The 18814-nt window shown below is 42.8% G+C and overlaps 1 protein-coding gene across 4 annotated transcripts in view; it reads right to left on the bottom strand.

The window, feature by feature from the left end:
• Positions 1-18814, bottom strand: part of LOC117501603 (glutamate receptor ionotropic, kainate 5-like) — a 382609-nt gene that overhangs the window by 31104 nt on the left and 332691 nt on the right. For all 4 annotated transcript variants that reach the window (XM_034160521.1, XM_034160520.1, XM_034160519.1 and 1 more), the window contains 2 exons: positions 16498-16607; positions 6905-7078 (listed from right to left, as the gene is read on the bottom strand). In XM_034160521.1, coding sequence (XP_034016412.1) covers positions 6905-7078; positions 16498-16607 — 284 coding nt within the window. The remainder of the gene's footprint in view (positions 1-6904; positions 7079-16497; positions 16608-18814) is intronic.

Genomic DNA, 18814 nt, shown 5'->3' with positions numbered 1-18814 from the left:
TTGGACACAGATGATTGACATGTCACGGCACCGCATGTCTGGTTGAAAGAGCTGCATTTTGAAATCAGTGACACGTATTGACTGCTCGGTCCCTCCTGTACAGTAGCTGGTGCTGTGTACCACAAAAAGTCCCCCCCCCCCAGAATCTGAAAGGCAAATTTACTCCATTTTGGAATAATGCTATAACATAACACAATGTGGAAAAAGTGAAGTGCTGTGAATACTTTCAGGATGCACTGTATATTTTTTTTTCCTTCCATATACGGTCCCGATTTGTTCTTCCTTTTCCAGGACAGCGTAGTTCTTTCGTTTTCAATCTAAGCTTCCCACTTCCTTTCCTAAACAGGTCTTTCACTTCCACTCTCTTCTCAGCCTTTCCTTTACAGTGCTGTCCTTTCTGTCAGGAGTTGAGTTTTGGGTTTGGTTATCTTTTTTATTTTGTTCTGTTATTTTGTGTATTTCATTGGGTGTGGTTTGTTTATTCTCCTGCTGGGTTTTTCTGCTTGGGTTTATCTGTCTCTGTTACTCTTGTTTCTCTCTCTCTGGCCACACCCTGGTTCTGATACTTTCCATGCACACCTGTTTCTGATTTGCTGATTGCCACCTGGGGTTATATAAGCTCACTGAGGTTGTTTGTCTCTCGCCAGTTTGTTGTGCCCCTCGCCAGTTTGTTGTGCCCTGTGCCTTCATTCCAGCTCTGTACGTTGTTCCATAGTCCTGCCTGCCTCCTTGTGGGTACCTGACCTCCAGCCTGTTGCTTTGACCACACCACACATCCAGCCTGATCCTTATCTTTCCTTTCCTTTCCTTTCCTTTCATCATTTTCTCACTCAACATGAAATCACTGCTTTATTTAATGTCAAAGAAGTTCACATTATCATAAAGAGAGTGACGAAGCTGAAGGACCTCCTGTGGTGGACTTGTACTCAGTGATCTTTAAGATAACATTATGTTAACAGTGCAGCATATAACTGAAAAATGTGGTGATATAAGCACCAAATTTGGCACAAACACTCCTTAGACATTACTGTTTTGAAAAAAAAAACAAAAAAAAAACGATTGGCCACTTGAATTTTCAATAGGGGACCAGCTAGGGGTCAATTGAACAATTACACAGGGGTCAAAAATTGAAGATGCTCCAAACATTTTGAAAACTGAAAATTGTTGGTTTAAATAAAAGGATAAATATACAAAAACATTTTGACTGTCCAAACAATGTCCAAAAAATGTTGACGTCCATTGGATTCTATGACATGTGATATATGTTCCCCCATAACATGATACATAAGTATGACATATGATGCAAACTATTTCTTTTTAAAACCCTATTAACTCAATCAATAATTTGCATCACTTTTTAACAAAATTGAAGCAACTTTAACTTTTGACCACTGTACAAGCTGAAATTGACTTTTGCCACCATTCTTGCTGTTTGTACCCCATAAATCCATAGAATTCAATCACAGATTGTCACAATGTTAATTAAATGTGATGCATCTCTCATCTGATTACAGAGTGACATCTTGGTCTGTACGCTGACAGGAGAGGGGGCATGGCTAGCGGCCCCACAGCTGTTGAGACATCTCCGGTTCTGGGCATCACAGCTGCAGCACACGTCCCATGTCTTGACGGACATGCGCATGTGTGTGCTTGTGTGGAAATATATAAAAACGGACCGTCAGTTCATTTGGACACGCAGCAGGTGATCTGAATGTCACATCTGACAGGACACACGTGTTGGGCCGTGAGGGCTGTGAGCGGCGCGCCACAGGACCAGGACAACCCAACGGTATGACAAATACGCCACTTTCAGTCACGTATCAGCAGAAATACGCTGTACCAAACGTCGTTTGGTCAGTTATCACAGCACTTTTTTCTTTTTTTAGAAAATACGTTTATCTGCTTGTTGATTTTAGCCATTTCATGCACTTATTACAAGACAGTGATTGCAGCACAGTGGTAAAGTTTCTGTCTTGTAATCAGAGTGTGTGGGTTCAAATCCTGTGAGTGGCATTTTTTTTTTTTAACCAGGGTTATTTAACCATGGGGTTCTGTATTGCGTCCCCTATTATGTATTATTTACATCAACCCAGTGATATTCACTAATTATACAGCTGGTTTTTATTTTATTTTCCACCACATCAGCCATGCGATGTGGTGCACCTCGTCCCATGGAACACAGTGCGAGCTCCTGCTCGAACACCAGCATCGTGCACGCCTGCCTGTCAGCGCGATGTTTCGTGGTGCGCTCATGCGAGCTCTACCTCCACGAATTGCCCTGTGTTGTATGTATTCGCACTATGTGTGAAGAGGCCCTTAGTGCCGTGTGACTGGGGCTTCGTTGCTAGGAAAGTTTAACAACCACATTACCAACTTTCTGGTCTCAGTGAACATCTTTTCACTATTATTTGATTTCTTTGTGCGTGTGACATCATTATTCAAGCATTCAAAAGGCTATTCCGACCACGACAAAACTCCAACCACACACGAGAAAGTTTCTTGACAGTTGTTATTGAAAGAAACTGCATCTCCCTAACTGGATAGAGTTGTGACACGTGCGCATAGGTGCTGTCTAGCATCATCTTGAAAATCCCCCATTATGGCTGCATTTCATTGATGTGTTTTTGATGTCACTCAAACCATTAGACTTCAACTTTTTTTAATTCATATTTCTGAAGATCTTGACCTTTGACAGCTCCAAAATTTTATCATCTGGAGACACTCACCCAAGGAATATTTCTACCACATTTTAAAAATCTGCTTCAAGTCATTTAATACACAGACATACATGAGCATTTTCAATCCTCTGTAATTCGGTGTGAGGCTATATACAAGTACTTTAAAACAAAAGGAAAGAATGACAGATGAGGACAGAAGAAGAAATTAAAGAAGGAAGCATTGATGGAGCAGAAAAATGATAAAAGTTGGTTACAATAAAGACAAAAATGGAGGAGGACACAACAGGGATGAATGAGAGGAGGTGAATAAAGGAGTGAAGCTTTGAAAGGAGTGAACATGAGGTGACAGACTGAGGGAAGAAAAGAGGGGTGAGAGTAGACGAGAAGAAATTCAGTTTACCATCTGTTCACCTTCACCTGATGTTTCTGGGAAAGGAAAGGAGACATTGACGGTGCCAGAAGGTAACACTCAGAACAAACCTATGATGGGAATCTTTCCCTTCACCACCTTCTACCTCATGTGCTCTGAATCAACTATTTCACCACTTCATAGGCAGCCTGGAGAGTTCACAGGAAATGTTATAATAAGAGGTTTGGAACCTCATTCTGCAGGGATCAAAATCTTTGAACATAGTCTCAAACAAATCAACAGAAAACCAACATCCCATGCTCTGAGACAATCAAAAGGTTTTCAAGGTCATATCTGTTCCAGCTTTTCACTAGTTTTCTTTAAAGCTCACTCTGTCTTTGATTTGGACATTTCCTGGTGCGGCTAGCCTTGCCTGTTAGCGTTAGCACATAGTAGTTTCATAATGTAGTTGATAAATTAAAATCTTGCACAACAGTTGGTGCTAGTTGTACTTTGCTGTAAATGGTCGGATCTTCCATAGATCTGGTTCTGTGAGTTGGAGCACGTTGCTACAGTCTCACCAGATAGCATTAGCAATGGGCTCACAAGTACTCCTGTTAACATTAGCTTAGACTAGTCTGCTAGCAACGCATCTTCCAAAATGTAGACAGGCATAAATCATGAAACACTAGGCAATGGGTTGTGTTTGTGTTGCCTCCCAGTTTTCAACAAGTGCAAACTGGTTTTCTGGTCTTGTGTTTCTGGATTACTGGCCTCGTCTAACACTGACAACAGATCTAAAGTGTGCACACTCATGACAGAGGACTCCATTACCTAGAATGTTACATTTGAGTCACTGGCATTTGTTAAACATTGACATGGGTCCAGCGTATCTGACGGCAGACACTAGCATGTGTCATGACACAACAGTATTGTTATTCATATCAAGCTGGGACAAAACCTCCACAACCTGCTCCCCAAGGTTGGGACAAAAGCTCCTCAACTGCTCCCCAAGGCTGCGACAAAAGCTCCTCAACCTGCTCACCAAGACTGGGACAAAAACTCCTCAATCTGTTCCCCAAGGCTGCGACAAAAGCTCCTCAACCTGCTCCCCAAGGTTGGGACAAAAGCTCCTCAACCTGCTCACCAAGACTGGGACAAAAGCTCCTCAACCTGCACCCCAAGGATGGGACAAAATTTTCTTAACCTGCTCCCCAATGCTGGGACAAATGCTCCTCAACCTGCTCCCCAAGGCTGGGACAAACGCTTCTCAACCTGCTCCCCAAGGCTGGGACAATTAAGCTCCTCAACCTGCTCCCCAAGGCTGGGACAATTAAGCTCCTCGACCTGCTCCCCAAGGCTGGGACAATTAAGCTCCTCAACCTGCTCCCCAAGGCTGGGACAATTAAGCTCCTCGACCTGCTCCCCAAGGCTGGGACAATTAAGCTCCTCAACCTGCTCCCCAAGGCTGGGACAAAAGCTCCTCAACCTGTTCCCCAAGGCTGGGACAAATGCTCCTTAACCTGCTCCCCAAGGCTGGGACAAATAAGCTCCTCAACCTGCTCCCCAAGGCTGGGACAATTAAGCTCCTCGACCTGCTCCCCAAGGCTGGGACAATTAAGGTCCTCGACCTGCTCCCCAAGGCTGGGACAATTAAGCTCCTCAACCTGCTCCCCAAGGCTGGGACAATTAAGCTCCTCAACCTGCTCCCCAAGGCTGGGACAATTAAGCTCCTCGACCTGCTCCCCAAGGCTGGGACAATTAAGCTCCTCAACCTGCTCCCCAAGGCTGGGACAAAAGCTCCTCAACCTGCTCCCCAAGGCTGGGACAAAAGCTCCTCAACCTGCTCCCCAAGGCTGGGACAAATGCTCCTCAACCTGCTCCCCAAGGCTGGGACAAATAAGCTCCTCAACCTGCTCCCCAAGGCTGGGACAATTAAGCTCCTCGACCTGCTCTCCAAAGCTTTTCATGCTTTCTCTAAGACTGAGTCCAGACTTCCTGTGAGGTAACTTTACTATGACAACTCATATCACCAGTCTCTTCTTTTGAGCACTACCCAGTATTCATAACTCTCTGACCTATGCCCTGGATCAGAGTTTGATGGCATGTGCCTGGTGGCTCACCCTATGTCCATTATATCTGGTTGGGTTCAGCATCACAAACTACAATGGAGCCACCATCATGTGTATTCACCAACCACAAAAATAAGCACTGAGGTTTCATGTGATTAAATGTAATTACACAGAGGCCCAGCTGCACATAGCCAGGTTTCTTTAAACAAATGACACTATGCTAACCTACTCGTTGTAGTGTGGTATGATCAACATATTAGCAGCTCTGTCACTTTGCCTGGATTTTCTCCCGTTTTTCCAGGCTAATGTGCATTAGCATAAATTATAACATTAACATGTTAACAATTTAAGTAAATTTGTGCAAGTGTGTTGGCATGGAAGCATGGCCACATGCTCATGTGCTAGCAGATTAGCATTCATACTCATATAAGCATGATAATACCTTGACCTCATTGTCTGTATCACAAAAGTAATGGGTCAGGTTAACACAATAGGGAAGCGCAGTCTCGTTTGATCCCTGCGTGATATCACGGGATTTGACCACTTATGGGGACAGCCGCTCCCGTTGCGCAATATATAATATACACAGCATAACTTCACACGGGAAAATGGTGTACTGTTTTGTTTCCAGCTGAAATCACTGAAGCAGTCGCGAAAAGTGCAGTTTTTTTTTGGTTCACAGTGGAGAAGGGGAGACAAGACAAATGTGAGACATCGTGTCGGTAAGTGTTAGCCTACACAGCTAACCAGAGTAGCTACGTTCTCTCGCCTACACAACCGCTTCGACACATTTGAGCTCCAGGTCATAAACAAACTGCAACATATGTCCACTTTCCACGGCATTGTCACTTTTTCTTTGTATTTTCACTTTGTTTGAGTGTAATTTGACCAAAATCTCAGCGAAAGTGCCCTGTTTCTGTCCCTGGAAGTAGAGAAATTACGTCATATTTTACCCCTTTAGCGCCCAGCCTCAAACGAGACTGTGCTAATACAATAACATGCTTTTGGAGGGCGGTATGCATTTTCAGAGGCCCGACGTCCATGACCAGTTGCCCAAAATGACAGATATTAGAAGAGGGTGAATATCTGTCATTGCGGCCGACGGCATGGACGGAGGGACTCTGAAAATGCATACCGCACGGCAACAGCATGTTATTTGCATTATTATCACTTACTGAGATACACAACATGTGGAATCACATTAACAATATTTAATGTAATTTCAAAACACACGACACCCAGGAAACGCGGACATAAAACGTTGGCTCACTTTAACTTTTGTCGTGTCAGCTGGCGCGCGCTGCTCTCCAAATTCGCCAGTGCGTCCTTTATCAAGCTGGCTGCTTTGGCTGCTGTTCATTGTCATGCTATCCATGAGAAAATCATCTGGAATATCCATATTGGGACCAACACACACTTCTCGCCTTTTCATCTTTTCCTCTGCGGACAGTTGTTGGGCTGCGCGCTATGACGTCATTTGTTTACGCACAGCGGGCGGGTATGCCAATACTCGTTTGCTACTGTGGGCGGGTATAGCCAGGTAGCATCGATGTAAATCTACGCTACCGGCCTAGCAACGCCTCGGTAAAGTGATAATAATGCCCAATATAACTCTAGTCTTTAAACAATAGCATGCTAGTGACTCCACCCATTCCTTCACATTGGCTCATATGTAGTAGATTACGCTTCAATTGGAAGTGGTTTGTTAGCATTTTTTTGTTTGTGAATTTAAGGTTGCAGTATGTTAAGTTTTCCCTTCTTGCAAAATCTCCAAAATCCCCCTTGTCCTTGTCTCTAGTACGAACCAGACGCCGCTGACGCAGCGGGTGGAAAGCGCTCGGGGCATGATCTCTGAACCTTGCTGCATGAAGCCACCCACGGGGAACCACAAGCTGTTTCCCAGCGTGTACTGGTTCTCCAAGAAGTCCCGACGTTCCCGCAGGCATGGGTGAGGGTTGAACCACTCATATGGGCTGAGTCTGTAGAAACAGAACAGACATTAATCATGAGCTGAATCTGAAAACCATCCATCCATTTTCAAAATCTGCTTGTCACAGGGGGTGGAGCCTATCCCAGCAATCACTGGACGAGAGGCAGGATACAACCCGGACAGACTGCTGCTCTGTCACAGGGGTAATGAGCTAAAAAAAAAATAAAAAATACACAACTTAAAACTGATTAAAAATGTCCATCACCGGGAGCATTTCCATTATTCTTCAAATTGCACAATTTGAAGTAGCAAACTGAAATTACACTTAATTGTAAATGTGGATTTGGGAAAAAGACTGAGATATTCCGAAAATGTTTTACCTGCAATGGGAAGATTTTTTTTTTCCAGTGTAACAGTTCACATAATATACAGAGTGCATCGCATGAAATTCTAAAATACCTACTACATGTAGAAGAAGTTAGAGATTCAGAGTTTGATAAATGTTATAATACATTCACCAATATTAGTTATTAGAAAACGCAGTGAAATGGTAGCATTTAGCAGCGTTTAACAGTCCATTACCATGACTACTGGAATTACAGTTCTTGCAAAAGCCTCAGTAGAATGGCAATTATCACAAGAGGAGAAAACCCAGCAGTGGCATGCAGTCATTCAGTGAAAAATGCTCTAATTTCGATATTCTGAGAACAGCAATTAGTCTTGACAGAATTCATAAAAAGTGGCTTTATAAAAGGTAAACCAGCGTTTTTGAGTAGAAGCATATCAGTATTGCTTTTAACTTGTTCAAATGGTCCAGTTCATGGAAAATAGGATACCAAACTAACATTTTTATTACCCAATGGCCATCAAATATGGCCATTGGGTATTGGGAAGAGTTTGCGTCCGGCCGTCCATCTGTCTGTGCTCAGCATAAGTCCAGTCCTTGACCTATTTGAAAAGGTATTTTAAGAGGTTAAAAAGTCACATTCTGTTTCAATGTTTACTTTTGTTTTTGAGTGGCGGGGGTTACAGCCAATCAGAGCAGAGCACAGCTGCACCGTGACGTCAGTGGCTGGTCTCACCAAAACCGCTTCGTTTTCTGTGTTTCTCATATATTATGTAAAAGCTAGCGAGAAATAAACACTTCTAAAACTGAAAACTCTGTTTTTGCAACCTGATAACACCTCATTTACAAGATATTTTTGCAAACGTTAGCTTGCATGCTAACGTCCGGTAACTCAAAGCTAACTTCCTATTGAGTTAAATTTCTTTATATAATGGCTGAGTGGAGCCTTGTCATTTGATTGGTGCTTTGTATGTCACATGATATGAATTAATTCATCCCACTTGTGTTGCATTGCATTTAGAGTGTAGCTTGGTTTCATTTAGAGTGCAAATTTGGGTCCATACATTTGGTACCATTGCACTCTGCACATGTGCGCACACGCACACACACACACACACACGCAAGCGCGCGCACACATGTACGCACACACGGCCTCGTGCATGCTCACACACGTACATGCGTGCACATGTGCTCAAGCACGCACATGTGCACACATGCTCGTGCACGCACATGCATGCGCCCACATATGTGCGTGCGCACGTACACACAAAACAAATCCACTGTGCTGTCTGGAGGCTGTTAGCAGGAAGAAAGAATGAAAAGCTGGGCTAATTTCTGACGTGATTTTTTTTCGCTGCACTGAGGATGTACACAGCCTTTTTTTGGTAGTACACACGCGCACAAACAAATAATGAATGTTTATGAGTTCAATGGTACGAATATTTAATTTGGTGAAACCTGGAACATACCACTCGGGAGGAGCTCGGAATTGAGCCGCTGCTCCTCCACGTCGAAAGGAGCCAGCTGAGGTGGCTCGGGCATCTTTTTCGGATGACCCGGGGAAGACCCAGGACATGCTGGAGGGACTTCGTCTCTCGGCTGGCTTGGGAACGCCTCGGGGTTCCCCCGGAGGAGCTGGGGGAGGTGTGTGTGGATTGGGAGGTCTGGGCGGCTTTGCTTGAGCTGCTGCCCCTGCGACCCGACTCCGGATAAAGCAGAAGAAAATGGATGGATGAAGGATAGAACATACCATGGATAGAACATACCATGGATAGAACATACCATGGATAGAACATACCATTCAACGAGGCTCGCCTCTTTGAATGGTATGTTCCAGCTTTCACCTCATGAAATATTCGTACCATTGAACTCATAATCCCGAAGGAAATTATTTTTCTCTCTCTTTTTTCAAGATGGCTGACGGGACGGTCGCACGCACGCCTGGAGCTCCTGGCTTTGTTAAAGTTCGGTTAAAACCAGAGATCTACTGAACGACGGACGGGAAAGTAGTAGTTGAGGATGAATTCCTGCACTTTCTTTACATGAAATTAAAGACATTGAGCCAGGACGAGATAATCCTGCTGGCATCTAACACATTCAATTCTGAGTGGATTGAAATATCAAAGAAGGCGTTGTTTGATCTGTGCGACACTTCACAGCGTAATGTGTCCCACAAGGGAGCAAATAAAGATGTGAACAACATCAAGCCATGCCTCAAAGTGATGAATGAGTGTGGAGACAATATCCCAAGATTTGTATCCCACTACTTGGATGAACTGCCTCCAGTGACTTTCACCAGCATGGATGTGTGCGGTTTACTCCGAAAAATGGAGCACCTCCACGCTGAAATGTCTACTATGCGACATACACTGAACCTGCAGGCCAAGGCCAGCGAGAGCCTGTGGGCTGTCACGATGGATGTGAACAATCGGGTGTGCGCCCTGGAACTGCGCACGGGCAACGGCGGCGCAGGGCTGCGCGTGGCGGGGAAGCCGTCAGGTGCTGTGGAGGCTAACTGCGCTAACTCCTTTGAGGGAGAAACCAGGGCCGTGGAGTGGGCTTGCAGCCTTACTCGAGCTGAGGAGCCACTCTTTTCTCATGGGGAAAGACCTTCTCAGGAGGAATTCAGTGGAGGAACGACGCCACTACCACCTAGCTCTCCAAAATGGAGTAAAGTTGTTAAAGCCGGGCAGCGACGGCAGAAGGAGCTGGTGTTTGCTAAGCCTGCACCCCGTATTGGGCTCTCTACATCTGGACAAAGGAAAGTCAAGACTGTGGTGGGCACTGGAGCAACTGGGAATATCAAAATGATAAAGACAAAATTGGTGAATGTCTTTGCTTCAAAATTCTCTCCAGATCTGGAGGCAGGAACATTATGCACATATCTCAAAAACAAACTCGGGTATGACGTTTCATGTGACAAAATCGTTACTGTTAATGACCGATATGCCTCCTTTAAAGTGACTGCAGAATGTAATGCAGTAGACGTGATGTATGATCCCGAGCTTTGGCCTGATGGAACTTTTGTAAGACGTTATTATGAGCCGCATAAAGCTGCCACGGTCATTGGAGCTAATGCTGCTGCTACCACACTTGGAGCCATGAGCGTGCCTGTTGCTGGTGCGAACTCTTGAAACAGCTATCATGGCTATAAACGTTATATCTTACAACTGTCGTGGCCTGCATTTGAGTCAGAGTGCGGAGGATAAAGCGCGTCGTATTGTAGTGGACCAGTTGTTGGATCATTGTGACATTTTATGTTTACAAGAGACGTTTCTTGCCAAGCAAGACCTTAAAGGTCTAAATTCGCTCGATGATAGATTCCTTGGGGCGGGAGAGTCTGCAACTGACCTAAGTTTAGGCATAAAAAAGGGAAGAATAGCAGGAGGTGTGGCTATTCTTTGGAATAAGAGACTGGACTCTGTGGTCAGCGTCACCAGGCTTGGGGTGGACTGGTGTATTGCATTACGATTATCACATCACAACAAAGAAATACTGATATTAAATGTTTATTCCCCATATGAATGCAAACAAAACGAAGAAGAGTACTTGGATAAGCTTGCTTTCATAAGTGCTTTAATAGAGAATGAAAGTGCCTCTAGTGTGTATGTTAGTGGTGATTTAAATGCAAATATCTTAGACAGAAACTCTATCTTTGCTGATCATTTGACAAATTTTTGTGCAGATAATCAACTAACTTTATCAAGTAAAGTCATTTTGCCAGGCCAGAGTTACACATATATAAGTGAAGCATGGCATACTACTTTGTGGCTAGACCACTGCATCACTACAGATGATGCCCATACTGCTCTGGCTGGCATGAAGACTTTATATGAAATGGCCACAGCCGACCATATTCCTGTATTCATGTCCATTCAATTTGACAGAATTCCTGTCATGCAAACTGCCAGTAACTGTAGAAGTGAATATTTGGACTGGTCTGCCCTCTTATCAGAGGAGCTTGCCTGCTATCGTGCAAACAGTGATCAACTATTAAGCAATATTCTTCTGCCAAAGGATGCAGTGATGTGTACAGACTGCAACTGCACTAGTGAGAAGCACAAGGCTGACATTTCTTCTATGTATTCTCATATCGCTGATGCACTGATTGAAGCAAGTAAACCTTTTTACAAATGCAAAAGGAAAGGTAAAACAAGGCCTGGGTGGAACATTTATGTGTCTAAATTCCATTCTGAAGCTCGTGATGCCACTAAGACCTGGGCTGCAGCTGGGAAACCAAGACAGGGGCCTCTATTTGAGCAGAAAAAACAAACAAATGCTAGATATAAATATGCCGTAAGATTTATAAGTAAAAACGAGCAAACAATCAAGGCTGACGCCCTGGCTGAAAAATGATTAAGTAATGATATTAAGGCATTTTGGAAAAAATGTGAAATGTGTAAATAACTATAAACCTTCTCTTCCTCACACAGTAGATGGAGTTTCTGGGGCTGACATGATTGTTGAGCTGTGGAAAGAGCATTATTTTAAACTTTTTAATTGTGTCTCAAGTGAACCCTATATTGTTGATTGTGTGGACTATATTGAATCATTCAAATCTCATGAAATACTTCAAGCAATCAAGCTTTTGCCAGAAAACAAATCAACAGGCAAGGATCTTATTTCTGATGAGCACCTGAAATATTCCAGTATGAGGTTGGCACCTCTACTTGCCATATGCTTATCTGCTATCATTGTTCATGGGTTCATTCCAGACTCTATGATGACAGTGCTGTTAGTCCCTGTGATTAAAGATAAGGCAAGGAAGGTGGGGAGCACTGACAACTATAGACCCATTGCCCATCCTTCAAAAATATTTTAAAGAATCATTTTAAGTAGAATGGAAAACTATATTGTCTCCACAGACAATCAGTTTGGTTTTAAAGCTGACCATGGAACAGACGTGTATTTATACCTTAAAAGAACTTCTTATGCAATATAAAAAGAGGAACTCTACTGTTTTTATGTGCTTTCTAGATGCCTCTAAGGCCTTTGACCATGTGAATCATAGAAAATTATTCTACAAAATGTGTCAAGCCAATGTGCCAAAATATATTGTGCGATGCCTATCATACTGGTATGCTCACCAGACTCTACAGGTCAAATGGGATAATTGTGTGTCTGTGCCCTTTCATATCAGTAATGGAGTGAGACAAGGGAGCTTGTTGTCCCCAATTTTATTTAATTTTTATATGAATGACCTTTCTAAACAGTTAAATCATTGCAGAACTGGGTGTATGGCTGGTAATTCTGTGGTCAGTCACTTAATGTATGCAGATGATCTAGTGATTTTCAGCCCTAGTTCAGCTGGTCTGCAGCAGTTGCTGAATGTGTGCTCTGTTTTTGGAGAATTTCATTAAATTCAATGCTATCAAGAGTTTCATAATGACATGTCGGACAAAGGAAGACAGAGCTATGCTTTTTCCAGATTTCAAATTGTCTGGCAAAGTCTTAAATACTGTGACAAGTGTTACATACCTCAGGCATATCCTGACAGACAGTCTGTCAGATGATGAGGACATGTATCATCAGTGCCGTATGTTGTATGCACAGGCTAATGTTCTGTCACAAAAGTTTGGATTCTGTTCTCTTGGTGTGAAAGTCACTCTGTTCAGAGCATACTGCACCTCGCTGTATACGGCTCATCTGTGGCTGAACTACGAGGGCTGTCAATAAAGTATAGGTCCTTTTTATTTTTTTCAAAAACTATATGGATTTCATTCATATGTTTTTACGTCAGACATGCTTGAACCCTCGTGCGCATGCGTGAGTTTTTCCACGCCTGTCGATGACGTCATTCGCCTGTGAGCACTCCTTGTGGGAGGAGTCGTCCAGCCCCTCGTTGGAATTCCTTTGTCTGAGAAGTTGCTGAGAGACTGGCGCTTTGTTTGATCAAAATTTTTTCTAAACCTGTGAGACACATCGAAGTGGACACGGTTCGAAATATTAAGCTGGTTTTCAGTGAAAATTTTAACGGCTGATGAGAGATTTTGAGGTGATACTGTTGCTTTAAGGACTTCCCACGGTGCGAGACGTCGTGCAGCGCTCCCAGGCGCCGTTGTCAGCCTGTTTCAAGTTGAAAACCTCCACATTTCAGGCTCTATTGATCCAGGATGTTGTGAGAGAACAGAGAAGTTTCAGAAGAAGTCGGTTTCAGCATTTTATCCGGATATTCCACTGTTAAAGGAGATTTTTTTAATGAAAGACGTGCGGACGGGTCCGCGCGTCGGGATGCAGCCGGCGCGGTGCGGCGGCACAGGAAAAACACCTCTGTGTTGATAACCATTTGTAAAATCCAGGCGGCTTTTGATGGCTTTCATTGGAGTGAGTATATGAGAAATTGTTTAACAGCTGGACATGTTCCAACTTGTCCTTAAGGCTTCCAACGGAGGTGTTTTTCCTGTGATGGAGTGTCGCGGCGGTGCGAGCCGACGCTGCAATCCGCCCGCACGTCTTTCATTTAAAAAATCTCCTTTAACAGTGGAATATCTGGATAAAATGCTGAAACCGACTTCTTCTGAAACTTTTCTGTTCTCTCACGACGTCCTGGATCAATAAAGCCTGAAATGTGGAGGTTTTCAGCTTGAAACAGGCTGATGACGGCGCCTGAGAGCGCTGCGCGACGTCTCGCACCGTGGGAAGTCCTTAAAGCGACAGTATCACCTCAAAATCTCTCATCAGCTGTTAAAATTTTCACAGAAAACCAGCTTAATTTTTCGAACCGTGTCCACTTCGATGTGTCTCACAGGTTTAGAAAAAATTTTGATCAAACAAAGCGCCAGTCTCTCAGCAACTTCTCAGACAAAGGAATTCCGACGAGGGGCTGGACGACTCCTCCCACAAGGAGTGCTCATAGGTGAATGACGTCACTGACAGGCGTGGAAAAACTCACGCATGCGCACGAGGGTTCAAGCATGTCTGACGTAAAAACATATGAATGAAATCCATATAGTTTTTGAAAAAAATAAAAAGGACCTATACTTTATTGACAGCCCTCGTACAAACAGTCCAGCCTTCAGAGGCTGAGAGTGGCCTATAATGATGCCTTCAGACTCTTGTTAAAAAAGCCCAGATGGACCAGAACCAGTGAACTGTTTGTGTCTCATAGAGTAAATACTTTACAGGCTTGTTTAAGAAATGTCATGTACAGATTTATGTGCCGATTAAAAGTCAGAAAATGAAATAATTTTGTCAGTAACAAATATTGGTTATAGTGCCATCCGGTTTACTTCCCAAATGTGGAGGCACTGGTATAGTTGTCTTTTAAGTGGCTAAGGATCTGTGTCTGTGTTTGTATGTTTATTATTGTTTTTTTTTTTTTTTTTTTTAACTAGACTATGAGTCTGAAATAAAGTTATCTATCTATCTATCTATCTATCTATCTATCTATCTATCTATCTATCTATCTATCTATCTATCTATCTATCTATCTATCTATCTATCTATCTATCTATCTATCTATCTATCTATCTATCTATCTATCTATCTATCTATCTATCTATCTATCTATCTATCTATCATAAGCATTCATTATTTGTATACTAATTAATACCTGCAAATGCAGAGAGGGTGATCTACAAATATTCCTTGATTTGCACAACATGAACAAATGATGATTTGATTTGAACATGTGCAAATTGTATGTATAAGACAATAGGATCTTAATAATGAATTAAACAACTGTAAATTATAGAGAACATTATTTTAGCATTAGGGCATTTTAGCACTGCATTATATTTTTAGCTTCTAAATGGACAAGAAACGTACACGGTTCATAAATGACAAATTTTAAGCGTTCAACAGTTCTATGTATTTTCCTGAATAACATCATGACAAAAATCATATTACTCTTAAAATGTTGAATAAACACAATGAACATCTTAATTCATCACTTCCACATGTTCTATGCTATATTATTAAGAAGTTATAACTGATGTTTGTAATTTATTGATTGCAGAATACTGCATTTGAGCCACAAACTGCTAACAAACGGTACATATATTCTGATGTCCTGGTTATGTTTTTTAAATCATGACCAGCCCAAAAGACAAAATGGAAAGATATTGGGGGGTATCCAAGGTGCAGGGGGTAAGATATCCTAGGACAGGGGAAGATATCCAAGGTGGGGGGGAAGATATCTTAGGACAACTTGGATATCTTCCCCCCGGGGAGAAGATATCTTAGGACAACTTGGATATCTTCCCCCCGGGGAGAAGATATCCATGGGGGAAGATAAACTGTTACACCGGGACAGATAGACATTGCTACTTGCTCAACCTTCCACCAAAATCACCAAAGAGAAGCGAAGATTTCATTGCATTTTGAGCATGTAGTTGAGTGGATAAGGAGCTGGCCTGCCAACATGTAGACCTGGGTTTGAATCCTGCTCATGCTACCTGTCTGTTGTCCTTGGACAAGACTTTTAATCTGCATCATCTCAGTCTACCCAGCTGGAAAAGGGTACCAGCCATGACTAGGAAGTAACCTGTGATGGACTTGTGTCACGTCCAGGGGGAGTCGTAGACGCTGATCCGCTTCTTGCTACAGAATCCAGAGATAAGCACCAGCAGCAGAAGGCCTACAGGGCCTATACAGGACTTACTTCTTGATCCTGTTAAAACGCCAGGTGATATATATATATATATATATATATATATATATATATATATATATATATATATATATATATATATATATATATATATATATATATATATATATATATATATATATATTTGCACAGACATTTTACACACAAATGTTTGGTTTCTGTTGCACCACAAAAAAGCGAGGAGAGATACTTTCATATTTCATCCACAAACCAGTGAACAACATAATGACAGCGTTTGGAGGCTTGATTTTTTCACCTCTGATGTTTATCCAAAAACACGGGCAGAGTTGGCGTGACTGTGAAAACAACAAACAAAGAGACAAGTCTGCCCACACTGAGACCGAAACCCAGCTGGTGGTCCAGGAATCGTCTGTGCGGCTTCGGCACCGTCAGCTAACGCCAGCTGCTCTTCTTCTAATGTGGTGTGATTTTGCTCTGGACCTTCTGGAACAAGAGCACGCTGTTCTGTTTGGAAGGCTTTTAAAAATGGTCACATCAGCAGGCGCCTTACCTGGCGGCGAGGAAGAGGACACAGCTGACAGCGAGGTAAGCCAACAGCATGAAGAGCCAAACTGCAGGTGAGAACGGGTCCAGGAAGGAGAAATAACCCGGTTTACGACCCTGAAACACACAAACCCAAAATCAATCTGCTTCCCTGTTTCAAAATCTGCTTCTTATAATTTCGTTCATTAGCGCATTCGCTTAATTTCCGTGGAGGTCATGTGATCAGCGCAACTCCAAAGGTTCTCAGATGCTAAAATGGTGCAAACATCTGGATTCTAAACCTTTGCGCAGTGGTGGGTGAGCTGTGATAACCAATATTATTATATGGCAGCGATGCCACGCTCGCTCTGATTGGCTGATTACCGGTTGGCTATTTTCCCATATCCGGACTGGTTACCATGACAATTGCCCGCAACATGTATTTTCTGTACTAACCAGGAAGCAAAAAACACAATTAAAAAAATCCAATTCGGACATAATATCTAAACAGCTTCTGAAAAAATACACAGATTGAAAGCTTGCCAGCTAACGACTGGACATCTGTTAGCAAGTTCTTCATGGACGTGACGCGAACAGGTCTGACTATGAGCCATCAGCAGCTTTCATTTTCGGGCGATACTGTAAGTTTGTGTGTTTATATATAATAACCATATAACAAATTATTAACCTCGATTGCTCAGTCTGTACAAGGATATCAGACCTCCGTGTTTTTCACACAGACCTCGTTAACATTCGGTCTGTACTGACAACACAGTAGTCTGATATTTTCTCGTACAGACCTCGCAGTCGGTTAATAATACTTTAACCCACCGAAAAAATTTAGCAGACGTTACCGCTAACCACTAACTTTTAGTATTGACTTGGTAGCGGCCACATCAGATTACCGTTTCGGCTACTGATAATCCAGCAGGGGATTACTGGGTAAATTCCTAGGATCACAAACACAAAACGAACGCAGGAAAAATAAATGAATACAAATTTTAATCCCCAAAAAACTAATCCGCTAATGAAAAAACTAGCTTTGATAATCAGTGGTTTGCTGATTTGTGGAACTGTGCCCACCGCCGTCTTTGCGTGGTCTTTTTCATCATTTTGATAAAATTGTCAAATTGTAATTGTCAGGCTCCTGGGTTGTGGGGGTGGTTTTGGTGTTCGGTTTGTCTCTTTTTCTACTTTTATGCTTGGGTTTACTCTGTCCTATTGTCTCTTGCCTTCTTCTCTTGGTTCTTGGTGGTGGGTGTCTCCTTCTGTCTGGCCATGCCCTGGCTCTGGGAGTTTCTCTACACACCTGTTCTGTGTTGCTGGTAATCACTTGAGTGCGTTATAAGCTTCACGGTTTGACTCTATCCTTCGCCAGTTCGATGTGCCTTGTGCCTTCTTACCAGCTCCGTTTTTGTATTCTTGCCTTGCTTTGTGTGCCTCATTGGTTTATGATGACTACCTGCTTGTATTTTGACCACGCTTTTTGCCTGATGTTCTTGATGCTGTTGCTTTGCTTGGACTGCCTATTCATGTACCGACCCCAGCCTGTTTACCAAGTAAATATTTTGCGTCCACTGAGCTGTGTTCCTGCGTTGTACATTTGTGTCCAGCCTGTCCTGCCTATCAAGCCTGATAGTAATTTCCTGAACCAAACTTGTCAGTCGTGTCTCATGAAAGATGATCCACAAGTTAAATAGGTGGGAATCTGGATCTGTTACATTTAAATATGCATTGGTTGTGGGCTGAAGTTGATGTTTCTGTCATTTGAAGGGCACAGAGCTCATACTGCTACCAATGACCTTTGATCCTGATCACAATGGCAACCACTGACCTCGATGCTGATTTGGCACAAAGATTTATTGGCTCCTCCCCTCAACCAGATTTCCTTTAGGATCTTAATTGTCACCTGTGTCAATGATGGGGATATGAACCCCTGTGGGTGAACTCATGGCTCTTTGAGGTGATGTGAAAGTGTGTTGTTTCAACTTATAAACTCAAGAACTGGTTTTGCTGGATGACAGACTGGCTTTGGGAGATGTTGGAGGTCCTTCTGGATTGGGTTTGAGCGGTGGGGATCTCCAGCCTCAGTAACTGATCTGATATTGGTACAATCACTTACTAATGCAGTATATTTCACTGGGACTCGAACTTTCACTTCATGATTGTCTTTAACCATCCCATCATTTTGAACTCTTTTCTGTATTTGGTTGTTTAACTGCAGCCTTTCTCTCAGTGTAAGGTCTCGTAATTCTTTGCTTCCTTTTTATTTTTGGTAGTTCAGCCAAAGGAGATGGTCCCCTCGCTGAGTCTGGTCTGCTTTTAAGTTTCTTCCTTGTTTTTCT

The sequence above is a fragment of the Thalassophryne amazonica genome, chromosome 20 (assembly GCF_902500255.1).
Source record: "Thalassophryne amazonica chromosome 20, fThaAma1.1, whole genome shotgun sequence".
NCBI lineage: Eukaryota > Metazoa > Chordata > Actinopteri > Batrachoidiformes > Batrachoididae > Thalassophryne > Thalassophryne amazonica.
The sequence above is the reverse complement of the archived record's forward strand: the minus strand, read 5'-3'. Positions and strand labels throughout refer to the sequence as shown.